This window comes from Lactuca saligna, chromosome 2, assembly GCF_052625555.1.
Source record: "Lactuca saligna cultivar CGN05327 chromosome 2, ASM5262555v1, whole genome shotgun sequence".
Lineage (NCBI taxonomy): Eukaryota > Viridiplantae > Streptophyta > Magnoliopsida > Asterales > Asteraceae > Lactuca > Lactuca saligna.
Window position 1 is genome coordinate 140,431,684 of NC_136418.1, and position 18,843 is coordinate 140,450,526.

At 35.6% G+C, this 18,843-nt stretch overlaps 1 protein-coding gene across 1 annotated transcript; it reads left to right on the forward strand.

The window, feature by feature from the left end:
- The first annotated feature begins 12,930 nt into the window (after nt 1-12,930).
- Nucleotides 12,931-15,443, forward strand: LOC145029141 (endoglucanase 24-like). The gene is made up of 6 exons (XM_078977755.1): nt 12,931-13,156; nt 13,249-13,532; nt 13,600-14,037; nt 14,121-14,265; nt 14,538-14,704; nt 15,044-15,443. Exons 1-6 carry the CDS (start codon nt 12,931-12,933, stop codon nt 15,374-15,376), a joined length of 1,593 nt encoding a protein of 530 aa, XP_078833881.1. The 3' UTR covers nt 15,377-15,443.
- The last annotated feature ends 3,400 nt before the right edge of the window (nt 15,444-18,843 follow it).

An 18,843-nucleotide genomic window follows, 5' to 3' on the forward strand; every position in this document is an offset into this window, starting at 1 on the left:
CACTAAAACAACCACCCACCACCATCACCACCACCCCCACCCACCACTCACCTACCTCCACAACCCATCACTATCACCTACCACCACCCATAATTATGACCACCACCTACCACCCCCACCCACCCACCACCACCACCCATCACCACTACCTGCCTCCACCACTCATCACCATTACCTGCCTCCATCACTCATCACCACCACACACTACAACCACCTACATCCACTACCCACCAAGAGCACCACCGCCTACCATCAGCACCACTGACCACATACCACCACCCATCACTACTGCCCACCTCTACCACCCATCACCACTTTTCGCCACAACCATCCCACCGATCACCTACCAAAATCACCCATCACCACCACCCACCCACCACCACCTATCTCCACCACCCATCACCACCACCCATCACCGCCACCCACTATAATCACTACCCCACTCGTCTCCCCCACCACCCTTCACCATCACCACCACCACCTACCAACTACCACCATCAAACATCGCTACATACTACCACTACCCATCACCACCACTTGTGTGATTATGTGTATATAATCATATGTAATTTTGTGTATCTAATAAGATATAATTTATATGGAAAATATTCTTTTTTGTCCATATAAATCATATGTGATTAGATACATATAATCATATTTGATTAGATGTATTTTATTCACATATGGTTACATTTTAAAAAGAACAATTACTGAATCGAGAATGTGATAATGAATCTTATCCACATAAATCATATGTGACTGGATACATATAATCATATATGATTATATGTATTTAATCAGATATGATTTATGTAGATAATATTTATTTTTGCGGTTTCGATTGAATAATTGGTGATAATGAATCTTATCCACATAAATCATATGTAACTGGATACATATAATCATATATGATTATATGTATTTAATCAGATATGATTTATGTAGATAATATTTATTTTTGCGGCTTCGATTGAATAATTGGTTTTGTGTACTTAATCACACATCATTATATGTATATAATCACATATGATTTGAGGTGGACAAAATTCATTTTTTCCTTCTCAATTCAATAGTCGTGGTGATCTACTTAATCACATGCGATTATACATATAATTACATGTGACAAAATACATGTGAACGACTATTAAATTGACAAAGAGAAAAAGATTGTGTCCACATAAATCATATGTGATTTGATTCATATAATCACATATGATTAGATGTATTTAATCAATATGATTAATGTGGATAAAGATTTGTTTTCACATTCTTGATTCAATTTTTTATGGTGTATATAATCACATGTGATTATATGTATCTAATCACATATGATTTATATAGACAAGATTCATTTTATTCCAAATAAAATCATATGTGATTAGAAACATTAAAATCACATCTTATTAAATGTATTTAATCACATATGATTAAAGTGGAAAAAACAATTATTGAATCGATAATGCGAAAATAAATCTTAGCCACATAAATCATATGTGATTATAGTCATATAATCATATGTGTTTATATGTATCTAATCACATATGATTTACGTGGAGAATATTCATTTTCATGTTCTCGATTCAATAGGTTTTCTCGTGTATTTAATCATATGTGATTATATGTATTTAATCATATATGATGTATATGAATAAGACTCAAATTTGAGTTCTCACTTCAATAGTTTTTATCATGTATTTAATCTAGTTGTTATCATGTATTTAATGTGACATCCCCATTTTCACGGCTAGAAAAGACCGATTTATTTATGCTTTGTTTTATAAAATCAGAGTAATCTTTTAAAGAAAACGGTTGCGGAATTTGTTCCCAAAACAAGATATGATAATAACTTATCAAAACATTTCTCAAAGAGAATGTATTTTCATTTAATAATAAAACCTCAGGATATCATGTTCCAATACAGACACATAAGCATAAACAGAACTTACATTCAATTATACTAATGATTTACATCTCCTTTAATCTCTCAGTGCAAAGCAGCTTCGTATCGATACCTGTGATACAATTAAATTGAGTGGGTCAGGCTTGGGAGTCTGGTGAACATATAGGGTTTTCAACCCACAATAATATAATTATTACATTCAATCACCAAACAATCAACCCAAATACCCATCCCCATTATCTTCTTTTAATCTTCCCTAAAGATATTATTCTAAGGGTCATCTCCCATATCATATTTACCGCTCATCTCCTTACATCTTATATCCTTATATGCTTGTTCCTAAGAACTTTTCCTGAGGATCATTGCCTGTATCATATAGACAATACTAATTCGGGGATCACTCCCTCAATATATATCTAATAAGGGTTAGGGTATCATCGCATGATTACACAGCCACAACATCGCCTGGACTCGTAAATCATAATAAGGGATAGACTATCATCGCATGAATACGCAGCCACAACATCGCCTGGACTCGTAATTCATAATATGGGATAGACTATCATCGCACGAATACGTAGCCACAACATCGCCTGGACTCGTAATTCATCACCTATCTATCATCACTATTATATCCTCACCTTTCTCTTATCACATTCTTTCAACACACATCAACTATTTCATCTACCCATATTCTACCCAACATATTTGTAGATATAAATTACATATACAACTTATTTAAAAACTCGTATAAAACATTCATTAGCATCCATCTCAAGTAAACAAACAATGTATAAACACATAACATAAATTTCATAGCAAATACTTCATATCTATGTGTAAGATGAAAGTGACTATACACTCATACATATAAACAACTTTATATTATACACATAACACGTATTTCGTATAAAATACTCCATAATTATGCGTTAGAAGAAAGTAACTGCACACTCACTTGATCAGAAGATGATCGGACAACACTATGGCTTGTAGAAGTACTATTCTTCGGTAGATCTGGAAGATCTTCACAAAAACCGGACTTCTCGTGGACAGAGCTTTGGCTCGGGAATTGCACTTCTCGGGATCTTCGGGGCCTCAGGACTTGCTTCGGGGATCAAGAATGATACCGGGGCTTCGGGATGATTCTTGCACGAAAAACGATGCAAAAACGCGAGAGAATGGGAAGAAATGAGCAAAGAACTCGGCTGCCCTCGACACCCTTTTATAGGGGGCTGGAAACCCAAATTACGCTGGGCATAACGTGGATCAGATCGCTGACTCCCCCCATGGATAATATCGGTTAATTTATAATTAAATTAAATATCGAAAATATTTAATAAACTTTAAAAATTCATATCTTTCTCATACGAACTCTGTATTCGACGTTCTTTATATCCCCGCGTAGGTGAGACTATGCTCTACAACTTTCGTTTAGACTCCGTTAGCTAATTTTGAATTTATTTTTATTATTTATTTTTAGTAGGCCGGGACAGAAAAACTCCGTTATAAAATCATAACTTCTTCATCCGACGTCCGTTTTCGCCTATATTTTTATCGTTTTACTACAATTAATGAGATCTTCGATTCTCATTTAGATTGTTTCGACTAAAAACCGCTCGGTCTCAAATCGAGTATTCGGGCTGCATAGCGCTAAGTCGAAACTTCGAAAAATCATAACTTCCTCATACGAAGTCAGATTTGGGCGTTCTTTTTATGCACGCTCACGGTTTAACGTATTCTACGACTTTCATTTAGATTTCTAAGGCTAAATATCGCTCTAACATAAATTCACTTTTTACGTCGCGTTGTGTCGTGCCGGTTCTGTCGCGAAACTTTGACAGGTCATAACTTCTTCGTTATAACTCGGATATCGGCGTTCTTTATATGCACGGAATCCTTGTAACATATACTACAACTTAGTTAATATTATTCATTCTAAATAATCTTTCATCAAAAATTCATTTTTGACGCCTATCGTCTCTAAATTGATTATCGCTGATCTACGGGCGTTACAATTATCTCCCCCTTAGGATGATTACGTCCCAGAATCATCAACGAAAATAGAACTTGTATAATGATTCCATATGCTATCTCTTCATCCTAGGTAATAACCATAAATTCTATGTTTCCTCGAAAGAGTATTTAACTCTATGGCTTTCTTGACCGCAGACGATGCCCAATCGTGCATCTGCTTATCGTACTATGTGGTACTTTCAATCGTAACCCTCGAGTTACCAATTAAGTCTTTATTATGGACTCCTTCTTCTTCTCAGGATAAATACTTTCCTTTATCTATTGTAACAAACCGATGGGTCGTGCTCTACTGACCTCTCATCGAATGATGCAATGCTTAGACTCAGGTCTCTTAGAGTTAAATTCCAAAATGGAATATACCTTCCTTCATATTCTAATGTGATATAATCACATTTCAGCATGTAGCATTTCTACCTACAAACTTCTTTTAACAACGAGCACGACACTATCAATCGCATTAACTTCAACCTTCTGACTTAAGTCAGATGTTACATCTAACTTGGTCCTCTAGACCACGTAACATACTCCTCGTAGTCGAACTCAAATTTAAACATGACCACTAGGGTCGGAACAAGAACCATCTTACTAGTCATTACCGAAACAATGGTAATGACATACCAGAATAAAATGGAATCAATCACTAGCTTCTTGGTAACCTTGCAACTTTCCCTGATCCAAGTGCGAGTCTTGTGCTTCCGGTAGTATAGATCTCTACTACCATTCACACCTACTCATACTCGTCCCAAGTATTGTCTCGCAGTTAACCAATTCACCATACATAAATCATATAATCATTCAACACATCAGATAACAAAACCAGGGTTTATATTAATTCTTGAAATTATTACACAAAAGTTCAAGTTCACCCTATACTATGCCTCTAATAGGCTACATCATAAGTTACTATTCACACTGTTACTTCATAACTTGATCGTTGGATATAAAATCCTCATCCTTGATTCGCTTCGTTGAGGATCATGTGGAATGCCCTTGGTTGTGGCGGTACGTTTTTCTTTGCAGCTTTGTCCTTCTTTGGGAAATTCTTCGAAATATGACCACCATCTCCACATTCGTAACACTTCCTATTGTCGAACTTACAATCTCTGGAATAGTGACCGGTCCTACCACACTTATAGCAGGTCACTTCTCCATCGCATCTTCCGAAGTGCTTCTTCTTGCACTTTTCACACCACTTGGTTTCCTCTTTTCCTCCGAATTTCAAGAGTTTGGTTTCTTTGTCGATCATTGAAGATCCCTCGTGTTTCCTTTTCCCTCCAACTTCAACTCTCTCTAGACCCTTTTCCCTTATTTGGGTCTCAACATTCTTGGCTGCCCAGATGGCGGCTTTCAGAGTGGTTGCTTGCTTGACTATCGGACCAAAGTCTGCTGGTAATCCATTGGCAAACTTGTTGACCTTGGAAAGTTCAGTTGGAATTAGGTATGGAATAAGCTTCATCTTCTCCGTAAAGCTTGTAGCGTATTCAGTGACGTTCAATTTTCCCTTCTTTAAATTCTGGAACTCATTATTGATTTCCAGAAGATCCTGCTCAGAGCAGTATTGCATTTTCATTTGCTCCATGAACTCTTCCCAAGACATCTTGCTAGCTTCCCCCTTGGGCATTGAACCGGCCAGTAACTTCCACCAGCTCAGTACTCCAGATTTTAACAGAGGGATTGCAAGAGCGGTCTTCTATCTGTTGCTACACTCGCAACTTTCAAACATTGTCTCCATCTCGGATATCCAGTCCATGACTTGCACCGGTGTCGGGCTCCCAGAAAGACATGGTGGTTTTGGATGCCATGAAATCCTTGTACTTGCATCCACGTCCATCATTATCTCCATCCTGATTGTTTTAGCGAACTATTGGTGGGTTGGCTTGACCAATGGTCCCACTATAGTTCCCTTCTTCTGACTGCCCCTCATTCAGCTCAGGCTGTTCAACTGGTATTGAGGGTTCACTCCTGTTGTTCAGCAACAATTGTCTCATTTCCTCCTTTTGTTCAGCCATCATGGCTTGAATCATGGTTCACACTCCAGCCATTGTAATTTGTTCAGGTGTTGCCGCTACAACAGCCACTCGCTCAACCACAGGTGGTTGATTCCTATTTTCGTTCACGTTTCCAACTCCACTCCTGGTTCTTGTCATTTTTTTATCTATACACCGAATAAGGTAAAATTAGATCCTTATTCATGATAGATATTCAATTCATCCTTACCACTCCGAAACATTTACATGCTAGTTCTAATATCGTAGACGTACGCTTAGAATCCTATACACATAAGGTTTCTAGATCCGGTCGGCAACAGACCATAGATCCGAACAAATAATATCATATATGTCAACATATAACATTTAACACATAAAAGCATTTTAGGCATCACTCCTAAAATAAACTAGTGATTGTGTCAATTTAGGTGTACTACCTAACATATTTTAGACACACTCCTCACAATCATTACTTAGCATTCTAAGTTTAAGTCTAGAAATTTCCTACAATTTCCTAGTTCGCTTAAACTAATGCTCTGATACCAACTGTGACATCCCCATTTTCACGGCCATAAAAGACCGATTTGTTTATGCTTTGTTTTATAAAATTAGAGTAATCTTTTAAAGAAAACGGTTGCAGAATTTGTTCCCAAAACAAGATATGATAATAACTTATCAAAACATTTCTCAAAGAGAATGTATTTCATTTAATAATAAAACCTTGGGATATCATGTTCCGATACAGACACATAAGCATAAACAGAACTTACATTCAATTACACTAATGATTTACATCTCCTTTAATCTCTCAGTGCAAAGCAGCTTCGTATCGATACCTGTGATACAATTAAACTGAGTGGGTCAGGCTTGGGAACCTGGTGAGCATATAGGGTTTTCAACCCACAATAATATAATTATTATATTCAATCACCAAACAATCAACCCAAATACCCATCCCCATTATCTTCTTTTAATCTTCCTTAAAGATATTATTCTAAGGGTCATCTCCTATACCATATTTACCGCTCATCTCCTTACATCTTATATCCTTATATGCTTGTTCCTAAGAACTTTTCTTGAGGATCATTGCCTGTATCATATAGACAATACTAATTCGGGGATCACTCCCTCAATATATGTCTAATAAGGGTTAGGGTATCATCTCATGATTACACAGCCACAACATCGCCTGGACTCGTAAATCATAATAAGGGTTAGACTATCATCGCATGAATACGCAACCACATCATCGCCTAGACTCGTAATTCATAATAAGGGATAGACTATCATTGCATGAATACGTAGCCACAACATCGCCTGGACTCGTAATTCATCACCTATCTATCATCACCTAATTATCATCACCATTATATCCTCACCTTTCTCTTATCACATTCTTTCAACACACATCAACTATTTCATCTACCCATGTTCTACCCAACATATTTGTAGATATAAATTACATATACAACTTATTTAAAAACTCATATAAAACATTCATTTAGCATCCATCTCAAGTAAACAAACATTGTATAAACACATAGCATGTATTTCATAGCAAATACTTCATATCTATGTGTAAGATGAAAGTGACTATATACTCATACATATAAACAACTTTATATTATACACATAACACGTATTTCGTATAAAATACTTCATAATTATGCGTTAGAATAAAGTAACTACACTCACTTGATCAGAAGATGATCGAACAACACTACGGCTTGTAGAAGTAGTATTCGGGCATGGATAATATCGGTTAATTTATAATTAAATTAAATATCGAAAATATTTAATAAACTTCAAAAATTCATATCTTTCTCATACGAACTCCGTTTTCGACGTTATTTATATCCCCGCGTAGGTGAGACTATGCTCTACAACTTTCATTTAGACTCCGTCGGTTAATTTTGAATTTATTTTTATTATTTATTTTTAATAGGTCGGGACAGGAAAACTCTGTTATAAAATCATAACTTCTTCATCCAACGTCCGTTTTCGCCTATCTTTTTATCATTTTACTACAATTAATGAGATCTTATATTCTCATTTAGATTGTTTCGACTAAAAACCGCTCGGTCTCAAATCGAGTATTCGGGCTGCATACCGCTAAGTCGAAACTTCCAAAAATCATAACTTCCTCATACGAAGTCAAATTTGGGCGTTCTTTTTATGCACGCTCACGGTTTAACGTATTCTACGACTTTCATTTAGATTTCTAAGGATAAATATCGCTCTAACGTAAATTCACTTTTTACGTTGCGCTGTGTCGTGCCGGTTCTGTCGCGAAACTTCGACAGGTCATAACTTCTTCGTTATAACTCGGATTTCGGTGTTCTTTATATGTACGGAATCCTTGTAACATATACTACAACTTAGTTAAGATTATTCATTCTAAATAATCTTTCATCAAAAATTCATTTTTGACGTCTATCGTCTCTAAATTGACTACCCCTGATCTACGGACATTACATTTAATCATATATAATTTTATGTATTTAATCACAAATGATTAATATGGACAAATAACAACTATTGAATCAAAAACAGAAAAATGAATCTTGTGCATATAAGTCATATGCGATTAGATCATATAATCACATGTGATTTAATACACAAGAACAATTAACGAATCGAGAACGCATAAATAAATATTTTCTACTTGTCTTAATAGAGAACAAACTGTATTCTGCCTTTCTTTGTTCACTCTACCGGATTAGAGTATCTGTAAACAATAACATAAAACAAGTAATGCCTACATAATAGGAGAGTGAGTGTAAATCACCTCCTTAAACTTGAAAATTAGATAGAGTGAGCTAGATGAATGCTTTCCTTTCTGAGAACTTACACAACAATTATAACATTATTTGGCTTTTGTTATATTGCTCTTATATAACTTATATACATATTTCCTTATTTTATCTTTAAATTTAGTGCTGTGTTTGGGATTTGTTTTGTTATCTTTCAAACCATTCTTAAATTTCGTTAAAACAATATTAGTAAATTTCCCCTTTTTATCTTTTTAGAATATAAAGATTTCATTCTAATGATTTTTGGTTGATTTTATATTAAATTTACAAGTTAGTAGCTTTAAGTTGTCACTTTATGGACCATTAAACACTCTTGGAATAAAATATACCAATATACTAATAATTACATGAGTATATTAATATGTGTGAAACTATACATCCATATCTAACTATAGGATTTGGAATTTTGGCATTTGGAGTTTTGATAAATTTATTATATTTTTTTGAAGACAATGCATCAAATTTATGATAGCATGGACCAGCCTGAGAATATTGCCAATTTTACCTTTCGAGGAGTTGGAATTTTGAAATGTGATTCAAATTTTGAAGAAAATAGACAAAATAAAATTTCCAAAAAACTAAGTCTCGTGATTTTTAGGTGTTCTTATTGACTTGCACGAATTTTAGAAGTTGGAGTACAGATTTGGTAAAATTGATCATAATAACTTTTAAATCACTTTTGGTGTTCTATTAATGACTTAATGGTTACGCTTTAAGTTTATAACTTTTAACATGATTGTTGGTTAATTATCTGGCTATTTAGATGTGAAATTAAATCTAAACTACGGGCCTTAATTCTTGGCTTAATGAGGGTTCAAAGTTAAGGATTTTTGCTTAAAGTGCCACTTTTACACTTATTAGGTTCTTTCAAACAATATGACAAACACCTTGTATCCATGAAATCCTACAATGATCATCAACTCTCTAATAGACTCCAATCCAGCCCCTAAAGCTTACTATTTTCATTTATTATATGAAACAAACTAATCAAGAAGCAACCTAAGAGAATCCACTTCTACTTGATGATCTCTTGATTCCAAAGCCAATATCAGGCACCCAATATGAACAAATATTAGATAATAGTTTCCAAAATATGAACTTACATAGCTATAGGAAACAATTAAGTTACCATGACAGATGGAAAAGGCAACGAAATTGGTTATTGGCCTCTAACAAATTCCTCTACAAATACAATTTCAATTAGTTATACCAAATTGGTCAAACTAAATTATAAAATGAAATGTTTCTTAATGAATTTAGTATAAAACTGTGTTTCAAAACCATTAATATGATAACAAATATAAAAAATTCGAAATGAAATTACATAGGGTAAGGATAAGGAAGCAAAACAATCAATCAGTGCAAAATGCCTTTATTGGCTCCTTCATCGACATTCTCCAGGTGAATGAAAAAATGAAGCAACAACTCTGAATCTATCTCCAACAAGCTTGACAAGAAGAGGTTTTGGGTAGTAGGTTCGCATAATTGGAGACTTGATCGGTGATGGATGACTATATGTACTAGAGTTTCGTGAAATCCAGGTAGCATCAGAAATCGTAGAGAGGTTGGCGATCAGAGAATTAGTGAAGATCGACATCTTCAATTTGATGCATAGCTGCTTCAATGTGTTATCTTCTTATCTTCTCTGTGCGGCTTGTTACATGAAAGTAATAACTTTAAGAAAATTACATATACACCCTTGCTTCATCAAAAGTAACGCGTTTGTTTTTCTGTTGCTGATTTTTGTTATCAAATGTTATCAAACCACAAATGTGAATGTAATAACTTTAAGAAAATTACATATACACCCCTGCTTCATTAAAAGTAATGCATTTATTTTTCTATTGTTGATTTTTGTTATCAAATGTTATCCACAAATGTTCTCATTTGAATATATATATATATATATATATATATATATATATATATATATATATATATATATATATATATATATATATATATTGTTTTCAAAGGACTCATACGTTTTTCTTCACTGTTTTGTTTTACTAATGTTTACTCATAGTATTTAGTTTGATGTATTTAAACGTAAAATAAGTTTCCATAGCTTAAGCCTTAGTATACCATGTAAGCTTTAATACATTGTTCAAAGTTAATTTACCATTCAATAACAAACTTGTTTTAAAACATTAAACACATTTAATTTAGTATTCAATAACAAACTTTAATAAAATTATATGGAGAAATTTATCAAATTTGGGATGTTTATCAAATAGTATATAGGGTATGATTTGTGTTTTTGACTTTGGGCGTGTTCGACACGGAGCGTTTGGGAGCGTTTGAGAGTTTCTAGCTTCTAGTGTTTGACAAAATGCTCATTTTTTAACAGAAGACTCGTTCGAAACTACAAGCTTCTAGCGTTTAGTTTAAACAAAACGCTCCAAATCCAAATGCTACCTCATGTAGCATTTAACAAAACACTACAAGCTATAAGCTACCCGCCACACACTACAAATCACCCGCTAACAGTTAATTTTGCCGAACACGCCCTTTATACCGCATGTATACACCCTAGTTAATATTAAAATATTAATCACTCTAGAGTAGGGATGAGAGTAGGTCCAAACCCGTAACGGTAGACCCTGACCCGGAAAACCCGGGAACCGATTAACGAGATTTTTTAGGATCGGAAACCGGACCAGTATATAGGAATCGATTCCGGTTCGGTTCTGGGTAAGGTACCGGGTAAAGTGGGTCTAGAACCGGAAAACCCGGAAATATCAAAGTGGTTCGAATGTAACGGGTAAAGTGGGTCTAAAACCGAAAAACCCGGGGAACCGAGTAAAGTGGGTTGAATGCATGTTTTAAAATTTCACAAAATACAAAAGTAAAGCTTAGAAAAAAAAATCGCAGCTTTGATATCCCAACTTTAGGAGACTATAAATTAATGAATATGAAACCAAAAATGACAAAATTATAGTCTAAAACCATGTACAAACTCTATACTACACTTTGAAAAAAACCGCATGCTATTCCGACTTAAAACGAATTAAATATGCATGTTTTAAATCTATCATGAAATACAAAGAAAGCTGAAAAACATAAAATTTTCAGCTTTGATATCCCAACTTTGAGAGACTATAAGTCAATGAATAAACACCAAAAAATAACAAAATTTTAGTATAAAACCATGTACAAACTACAAACTACACTCTGGAAAAAAACCTCATGTCAATCCGACTTCAAACGAATGAGATATGCATGTTTTAAAACTATCACGATATATAAAAAGCTGAAAACCATAAAATTTCGTGCTCTGATATCCCAACTTTGAAAGACTATAAGTCAATGAATATAAACCCAAAAATGACAAAATTATAGTTTAAAATCATTTACAAACTATAAACTATACTATGGAAAAAACTTCATGCCAATCTGACTTTAAACGAATGAGATATGTATGTTTTAAAAGTATCACGGAATACAAAAAAAAAAAAAAAACTGAAAAACATAAAATTTTCAGCTTTGATATCCCGACTTTAAGAGACAATAAGTCAATGAATATAAACCAAAAAATGACAAAACTTTAGTCTAAAATCATATAAAAACTATAAACTATACTATGGAAAAAACCTCATGTCAATCCGACTTCAAACGAATGAGATATGCATGTTTTAAACTTTCTATAGAAACCGGTTCCGGCCCCTAAAACCGGTTCCAGTTCCTAATACGGTTCCGGTTCTTAAACCCGGTTTACCCGCACCCGAAAGACCCGAAACCCGGATAGAGCCATTCTTTAAACTCGGGATCCGGACCAGTTTTACATATTCCGGTTCTAACGGTTCCGATTCCGGTTCCGATCGAGTTTTCCGGTTTTAAATGTCATCCCCACAGAGTGAGTGAGCTCGTTAGTCGTTAGTAACCGCTTTAGAGTGTCCCAGTAAGCAAAATAGTAGTAAATTAGGAAAATGAGATGACAAAATTATAATATTTTATTTCTCTATTTTAGGTATATGAAAATGAAAGCCATAGATTCGTCTTTTGAGACACTTCCTAAACCAAAAACAAACCGTTTCCTCGATTTCGGACTACCGCCATCTCTTTTCCCTCCGTCTCCATTCACAAAAGGAACAACCTGCCGGCAACTAAAAGTACCCGAGGAATCTCCATCTACTTATATGATCAAGGAACGTACTTCCACACAAATTGAAACAAGATGCCTATCTGATTCATGGAAGCTAAATCCAAACCCATAGCTGATTCTAGCGAGTGGCATTGGTGGCTGTTAGTGGCGTTCATCGCTGTTCTGGTTGCCGGAGCTGCGTCCATCACCATATGGAGAAACTACCATCAACTTCAAAATAAGGTTCTTCATCTTCGAACGCCTCCCGATGGTGTTATGCAGAAATATAGCGACGCTCTTCGCATTTCCACCCAATTTTTCGATGTTCAAAGATGTAATTATAAATCCCTTTAGATTCCTCTTCATGTCAACTAAATTAATTGGATCAAATTTCAGTTCTTTTATGCTATTTGGTTGAACTTGCAGCTGGGAGATTAGAGAACAATCATATTGAATGGAGAGGAGATTCAGGACTACAGGACGGAAAAGAAGAAAACCTTGATCTGTCCAAAGGACTATACGATGCCGGAGACCTCATAAAGTTTGGTTTTCCGATGGCTTTCACGGCCACCGTTCTTGCATGGTCAATCCTAGAATACGGTCAACATATGGAGGAAGTAAAAGAGCTTAAACATGCTCAAGAATCACTGAAATGGATCACTGATTATCTCATCAACGCCCATCCTTCTGATAACGTGCTCTACATTCAGGTCAACTTCTTTATTAATTTCTAGCTTCTGCATGTACACTTAACACGTTGTCCGACGGGTTTTTCAGGTGGGTGATCCTGATGTAGACCATAAATGCTGGGAAAGGCCTGAAGCTACAACAGAAAAGAGGCCGGCGATCCAAGTGAACATTTCGCATCCGGGTTCAGACGTTGTAGCCGAGACTGCCGCCGCGATGGCGGCAGCATCTCTGGTTTTCAAGAATCAAAACGCTCGTTATTCCAAATCTCTACTTAACCATGCCCAGAAACTGTTTCAGTTCGCCGATAGTTATCGAGCGGTTTATAGTGAAAGCATTCCAGGGATACAAGACTACTACAACTCGTCGGGATACTCCGACGAATTACTATGGGCAGCAACATGGCTCTACCATGCCACCGGAGATGGATATTACATCAGTTATGTGACTGTAATGCATGGAGACGCGTTCGCTGATTGGGGCAACCCGACATGGTTTTCTTGGGATGATAAGCTGGCGGGGACACAGGTAAATTAAACTTTGACTTTTATGATAAAACAATTTTTTAAACAAAAAAAATTGTAACTTGTTTTGTTTTAATATCCATTTAGGTGTTATTATCGAGGTTGAATTTCTTTGGTTTGGGAAAAGAGATCTCGATGGTGGAAAATCTGAACCTTCAGATGTACCGGAGAACGGCTGAGGCCCTTATGTGTCGGGTTCTATTGCCACCACCAAGGAACCAGAAAACTAAGGGTAAGTTTCCTTGCTAAAATCGAAAAAAATGAACCAACTGGTTCCTAGGGACTAGTGATGTTAATTGGTTTTACCAAAATATTTAAAAAACCATAAGTAAACCAAATAAGATGATCCTTATTTGGTTAAAGAAACCAAATAAAACAAAACCGAGTAATCCCAACCAAACAACCCAAATCTCACTTGGTGCATGGAGTTATTCGGTTTTAGTGGTTTTTCTAGCATTCTCTATTGGTTCTCAATCGGACTGAAGGATTCTCGTTTTAGTTCAGGTGGTCTGATATGGGTGAGCGAGTGGGATACATTACAATACTCCATTGCTACCGCATTCCTTGCAGTGGTTTTTAGCAACTACATGTTTACGTCGAAAACACCATACCTATATTGCAATGGGAAGCTATACGAGTCCATGGACCTTTGGGAGGTTGCTATTTCACAGGTAGGTTAAGAGACTTGTATCGAACAACTTGTAATGTGTTCGATGGTGCATTATGAAAATATTGCAATTTTGCCCAACCCAACTTGAAAGGACTCACATATTTCATCTATGCAAAAGATGTAAACCCACCTTATTTTCTTTATCAAGATATCTTTAATTAGAAATTTTGGTTGCGAAACTATGTCCCATGTACCAAATATAGCCTAAAAAGCTCAATCAAATATTACCGCCATTGAAAATAAACATAGAAAAAGGTTTTCTTGTTGCACAAAATTCTATTATTTTATCGTATAGCGAAAAATTGTTTCTTAAACAACTTGTCATCTCTTATATGTTTAGGCCGATTATGTGTTGGGAAATAATCCAATGAACATGAGCTACCTAGTCGGTTTTGGAAGTAACTACCCTCAGTATGTGCATCATCGTGGAGCCTCAATACCCACCAATACAAATACAAGTTGTGAAGACGGCTTCAAGTGGCTCAACTCAACGAAGCCTAATCCTAACCTAGCCATTGGAGCCGTCGTTGGAGGACCTTTCCTTAATGACACGTATATCGACTCACGAAACAATTCAAGACAAGCTGAACCAACTACCTACAATAGTGCCTTCTTTGTTGGTCTTATGTCAGGATTAGTTACCTCCACCCATGTTGCTCGTTCTTTCACTTGAGCCAATTTCTCTAAGGCAGGGGCGATGTAAAGCCGCGAGAGTATAAAATACTTGTTTTTAGTTAGGTTTATCATACTATATATATATGTAATTCTACATTAGGATTATAGCATATTTTTAATATTGTATAAATTAAAAAAGTTATACAAGTGTAACTCGGTTGTTTTTATAAAATAGCCTGAGGACCAATTTTATGATTCGATATTGTTGGTTTATATAGTGTTTTTTACGCGACTCAACCTTTAATTAGTCTTACACGACCTCACTTCAATTTGAAAACATTAGAGTAATATTTAATTCACTTCAATAGTTAGATGAGGCTTCTTTTGGTAAGCTTAAGCTCAGCTCAAGATAAGAACATAATTAAATTTGATTCTGGAGCTCAAATAATTTGAAAATATTAATAAGAGTTGATTTAAATAGAACAAATCTGATTAAAGGTTCAAATTGTTAAAATCCATTTGTCACGTGTTAAATAAAGTAAACTTGACCAAAAATATTAAAAAATAGATCTTGAATCTAGATAAGTAGGAATCCACTCCTCGTAAACCTCCCATGAAAATCACTGCTAAAGGGTGGTATCATTATTATAAAGTCATGGTATTGTACTGTTGCTATTATTCTAAATGTGTAGTATCGTCACCGGTATTGTCGTGTTTGCTATTATTTTAAACGTGGCCGATATTTGTTGCCGAATATTAATATTCATGTTATTGGTAATATTTTTTATCGTTGCTAATAATCTAGTTGCCGGTAATTTTCTTTATCTTCGATAATATTATTTTTTATTTTCTTGTAACTTTTTTTTTTAAATCAACAATTTTGCGGTTCACAAAAACCAATACATAACGAAATTAAATGAAAAAAAATCACATAACGACATCTAATTACGTACAACATAGTGTTATAATTTCATACAAATACCAAAATAAACAACAAAAATGTTATAATTCCAATAAGTACCAAAGTGTCACAAGTCTAACATACAAATTCACTACAAGAAAAAGGCAATTAGCAGCGACAAAAGTCATCGGTAAAAATTAACGATCTCTCCTGTAATGGTAATAGCGGCGACAGGTCGTCGGTAATAAGTCGCTGCTACTGTTTTGTCGCTATTGATCAAAACATTGTCGCTAAAGAGCGGTGGATAGGGTTCTTTGTTGTTTTCATGTTGTGGCAGATGATGAAGTAGATTGTTAATTGTTTCCTATCTCTTTCTATTGCTAGAGCTACACTGATGGCCACATGAGAGATGTCTAGGTATACAGATAATGTTTCGCCTGGTATTGAGCTAGATAGCGTTGGGAGCTTCTAGACAGTTGTCTTTAGCTACTCTAATGCCTTCTATGCTTCTTCTGTCCACTTGAAGTTTCTTTTGTCTACACATCCTTTTAGGGTCTCAAATAATAGCATGGCCTCCTCGGATGACTTTGAGATGATGCATTCGAGTCCTATTATCTTTCCATTTAACCCCCGCACCTCTTTAAGATTTCTTGGAGGATTGGTTTCCAGAAGGTCTTTGATTTTGTTCGGGTTAGGCAGTATTCGTTCTCGGAAGACATAATATCTAGGAATTGTCCTTCTTCTGCCCTAAATGTGCATTTCGCATGGTTCAAGTTCATTTGTACTTTCTCCTATGTTTTAAAAGTTTCTTCGATATCCGGTAACAAAGCTTCATCATTCGTGATTTTTAGACTACGTCGTTAACATATACCTCCACATTTCGTCCAATCTGGTTTTGGAAAATTTTATCGACCAAACGTTGGTAGGTAGCTCTGACGTTCCTGAGTCTAAAAAACATTTTATGCTAGCGGAAAATGTCATGGTATGTGTAGAATATTGTTTTGTCTTCTTCACTTTGTCTGGATAGCGTTGGGAGCTTCTAGACAGTTGTCTTTAGCTACTCTAATGCCTTCTATGCTTCTTCTGTCCACTTGAAGTTTCTTTTGTCTACACATCCTTTTAGGGTCTCAAATAATAGCATGGCCTCCTCGGATGACTTTGAGATGATGCATTCGAGTCCTATTATCTTTCCATTTAACCCCCGCACCTCTTTAAGATTTCTTGGAGGATTGGTTTCCAGAAGGTCTTTGATTTTGTTCGGGTTAGGCTGTATTCGTTCTCGGAAGACATAATATCTAGGAATTGTCCTTCTTCTGCCCTGAATGTGCATTTCGCATGGTTCAAGTTCATTTGTACTTTCTCCTATGTTTTAAAAGTTTCTTCGATATCTTGTAACAAAGCTTCATCATTCGTGATTTTTAGACTACGTCGTTAACATATACCTCCACATTTCGTCCAATCTGGTTTTGGAAAATTTTATCGACCAAACGTTGGTAGGTAGCTCTGACGTTCCTGAGTCTAAAAAACATTTTATGCTAGCGGAAACTGTCATGGTATGTGTAGAATATTGTTTTGTTGTCTTCTCTTTGTCTGGATAGCGTTGGGAGCTTCTAGACAGTTGTCTTTAGCTACTCTAATGCCTTCTATGCTTCTTCTGTCCACTTGAAGTTTCTTTTGTCTACACATCCTTTTAGGGTCTCAAATAATAGCATGGCCTCCTCGGATGACTTTGAGATGATGCATTCGAGTCCTATTATCTTTCCATTTAACCCCCGCACCTCTTTAAGATTTCTTGGAGGATTGGTTTCCAGAAGGTCTTTGATTTTGTTCGGGTTAGGCTGTATTCGTTCTCGGAAGACATAATATCTAGGAATTGTCCTTCTTCTGCCCTGAATGTGCATTTCGCACGGTTCAAGTTCATTTGTACTTTCTCCTATGTTTTAAAAGTTTCTTCGATATCCGGTAACAAAGCTTCATTATTCGTGATTTTTAAACTACGTCTTTAACATATAACTCTGCATTTCGTCCAATCTGGTTTTGGAAAATTTTATCGACCAAACGTTGGTAGGTAGCTCCGACGTTCCCGAGTCTAAAAAACATTTTATGCTAGCGGAAAATGTCATGGTTTGTGTAGAATATTGTTTTGTCTTCTTCTCTTTGTCTGGATAGCGTTGGGAGCTTCTAGACAGTTGTCTTTAGCTACTCTAATGCCTTCTATGCTTCTTCTGTCCACTTGAAGTTTCTTTTGTCTACACATCCTTTTAGGGTCTCAAATAATAGCATGGCCTCCTCGGATGACTTTGAGATGATGCATTCGAGTCCTATTATCTTTCCATTTAACCCCCGCACCTCTTTAAGATTTCTTGGAGGATTGGTTTCCAGAAGGTCTTTGATTTTGTTCGGGTTAGGCTGTATTCGTTCTCGGAAGACATAATATCTAGGAATTGTCCTTCTTCTGCACTAAATGTGCATTTCGCACGGTTCAAGTTCATTTGTACTTTCTCCTATGTTTTAAAAGTTTCTTCGATATCCGGTAACAAAGCTTCATCATTCGTGATTTTTAAACTACGTCTTTAACATATAACTCCGCATTTCGTCCAATCTGGTTTTGGAAAATTTTATCG

Excerpts from the sequence above, each read along its gene's own strand:
- LOC145029141 (XM_078977755.1), top strand. The coding sequence starts at position 12,931 with ATGGAAGCTAAATCCAAACCCATAGCTGATTCTAGCGAGTGGCATTGG. Across the intron at positions 14,266-14,537 it reads AAGGAACCAGAAAACTAAGG|GTGGTCTGATATGGGTGAGC; the intron begins GTAAGTTTCCTT and ends GTTTTAGTTCAG. Across the intron at positions 14,705-15,043 it reads GGGAGGTTGCTATTTCACAG|GCCGATTATGTGTTGGGAAA; the intron begins GTAGGTTAAGAG and ends TTATATGTTTAG.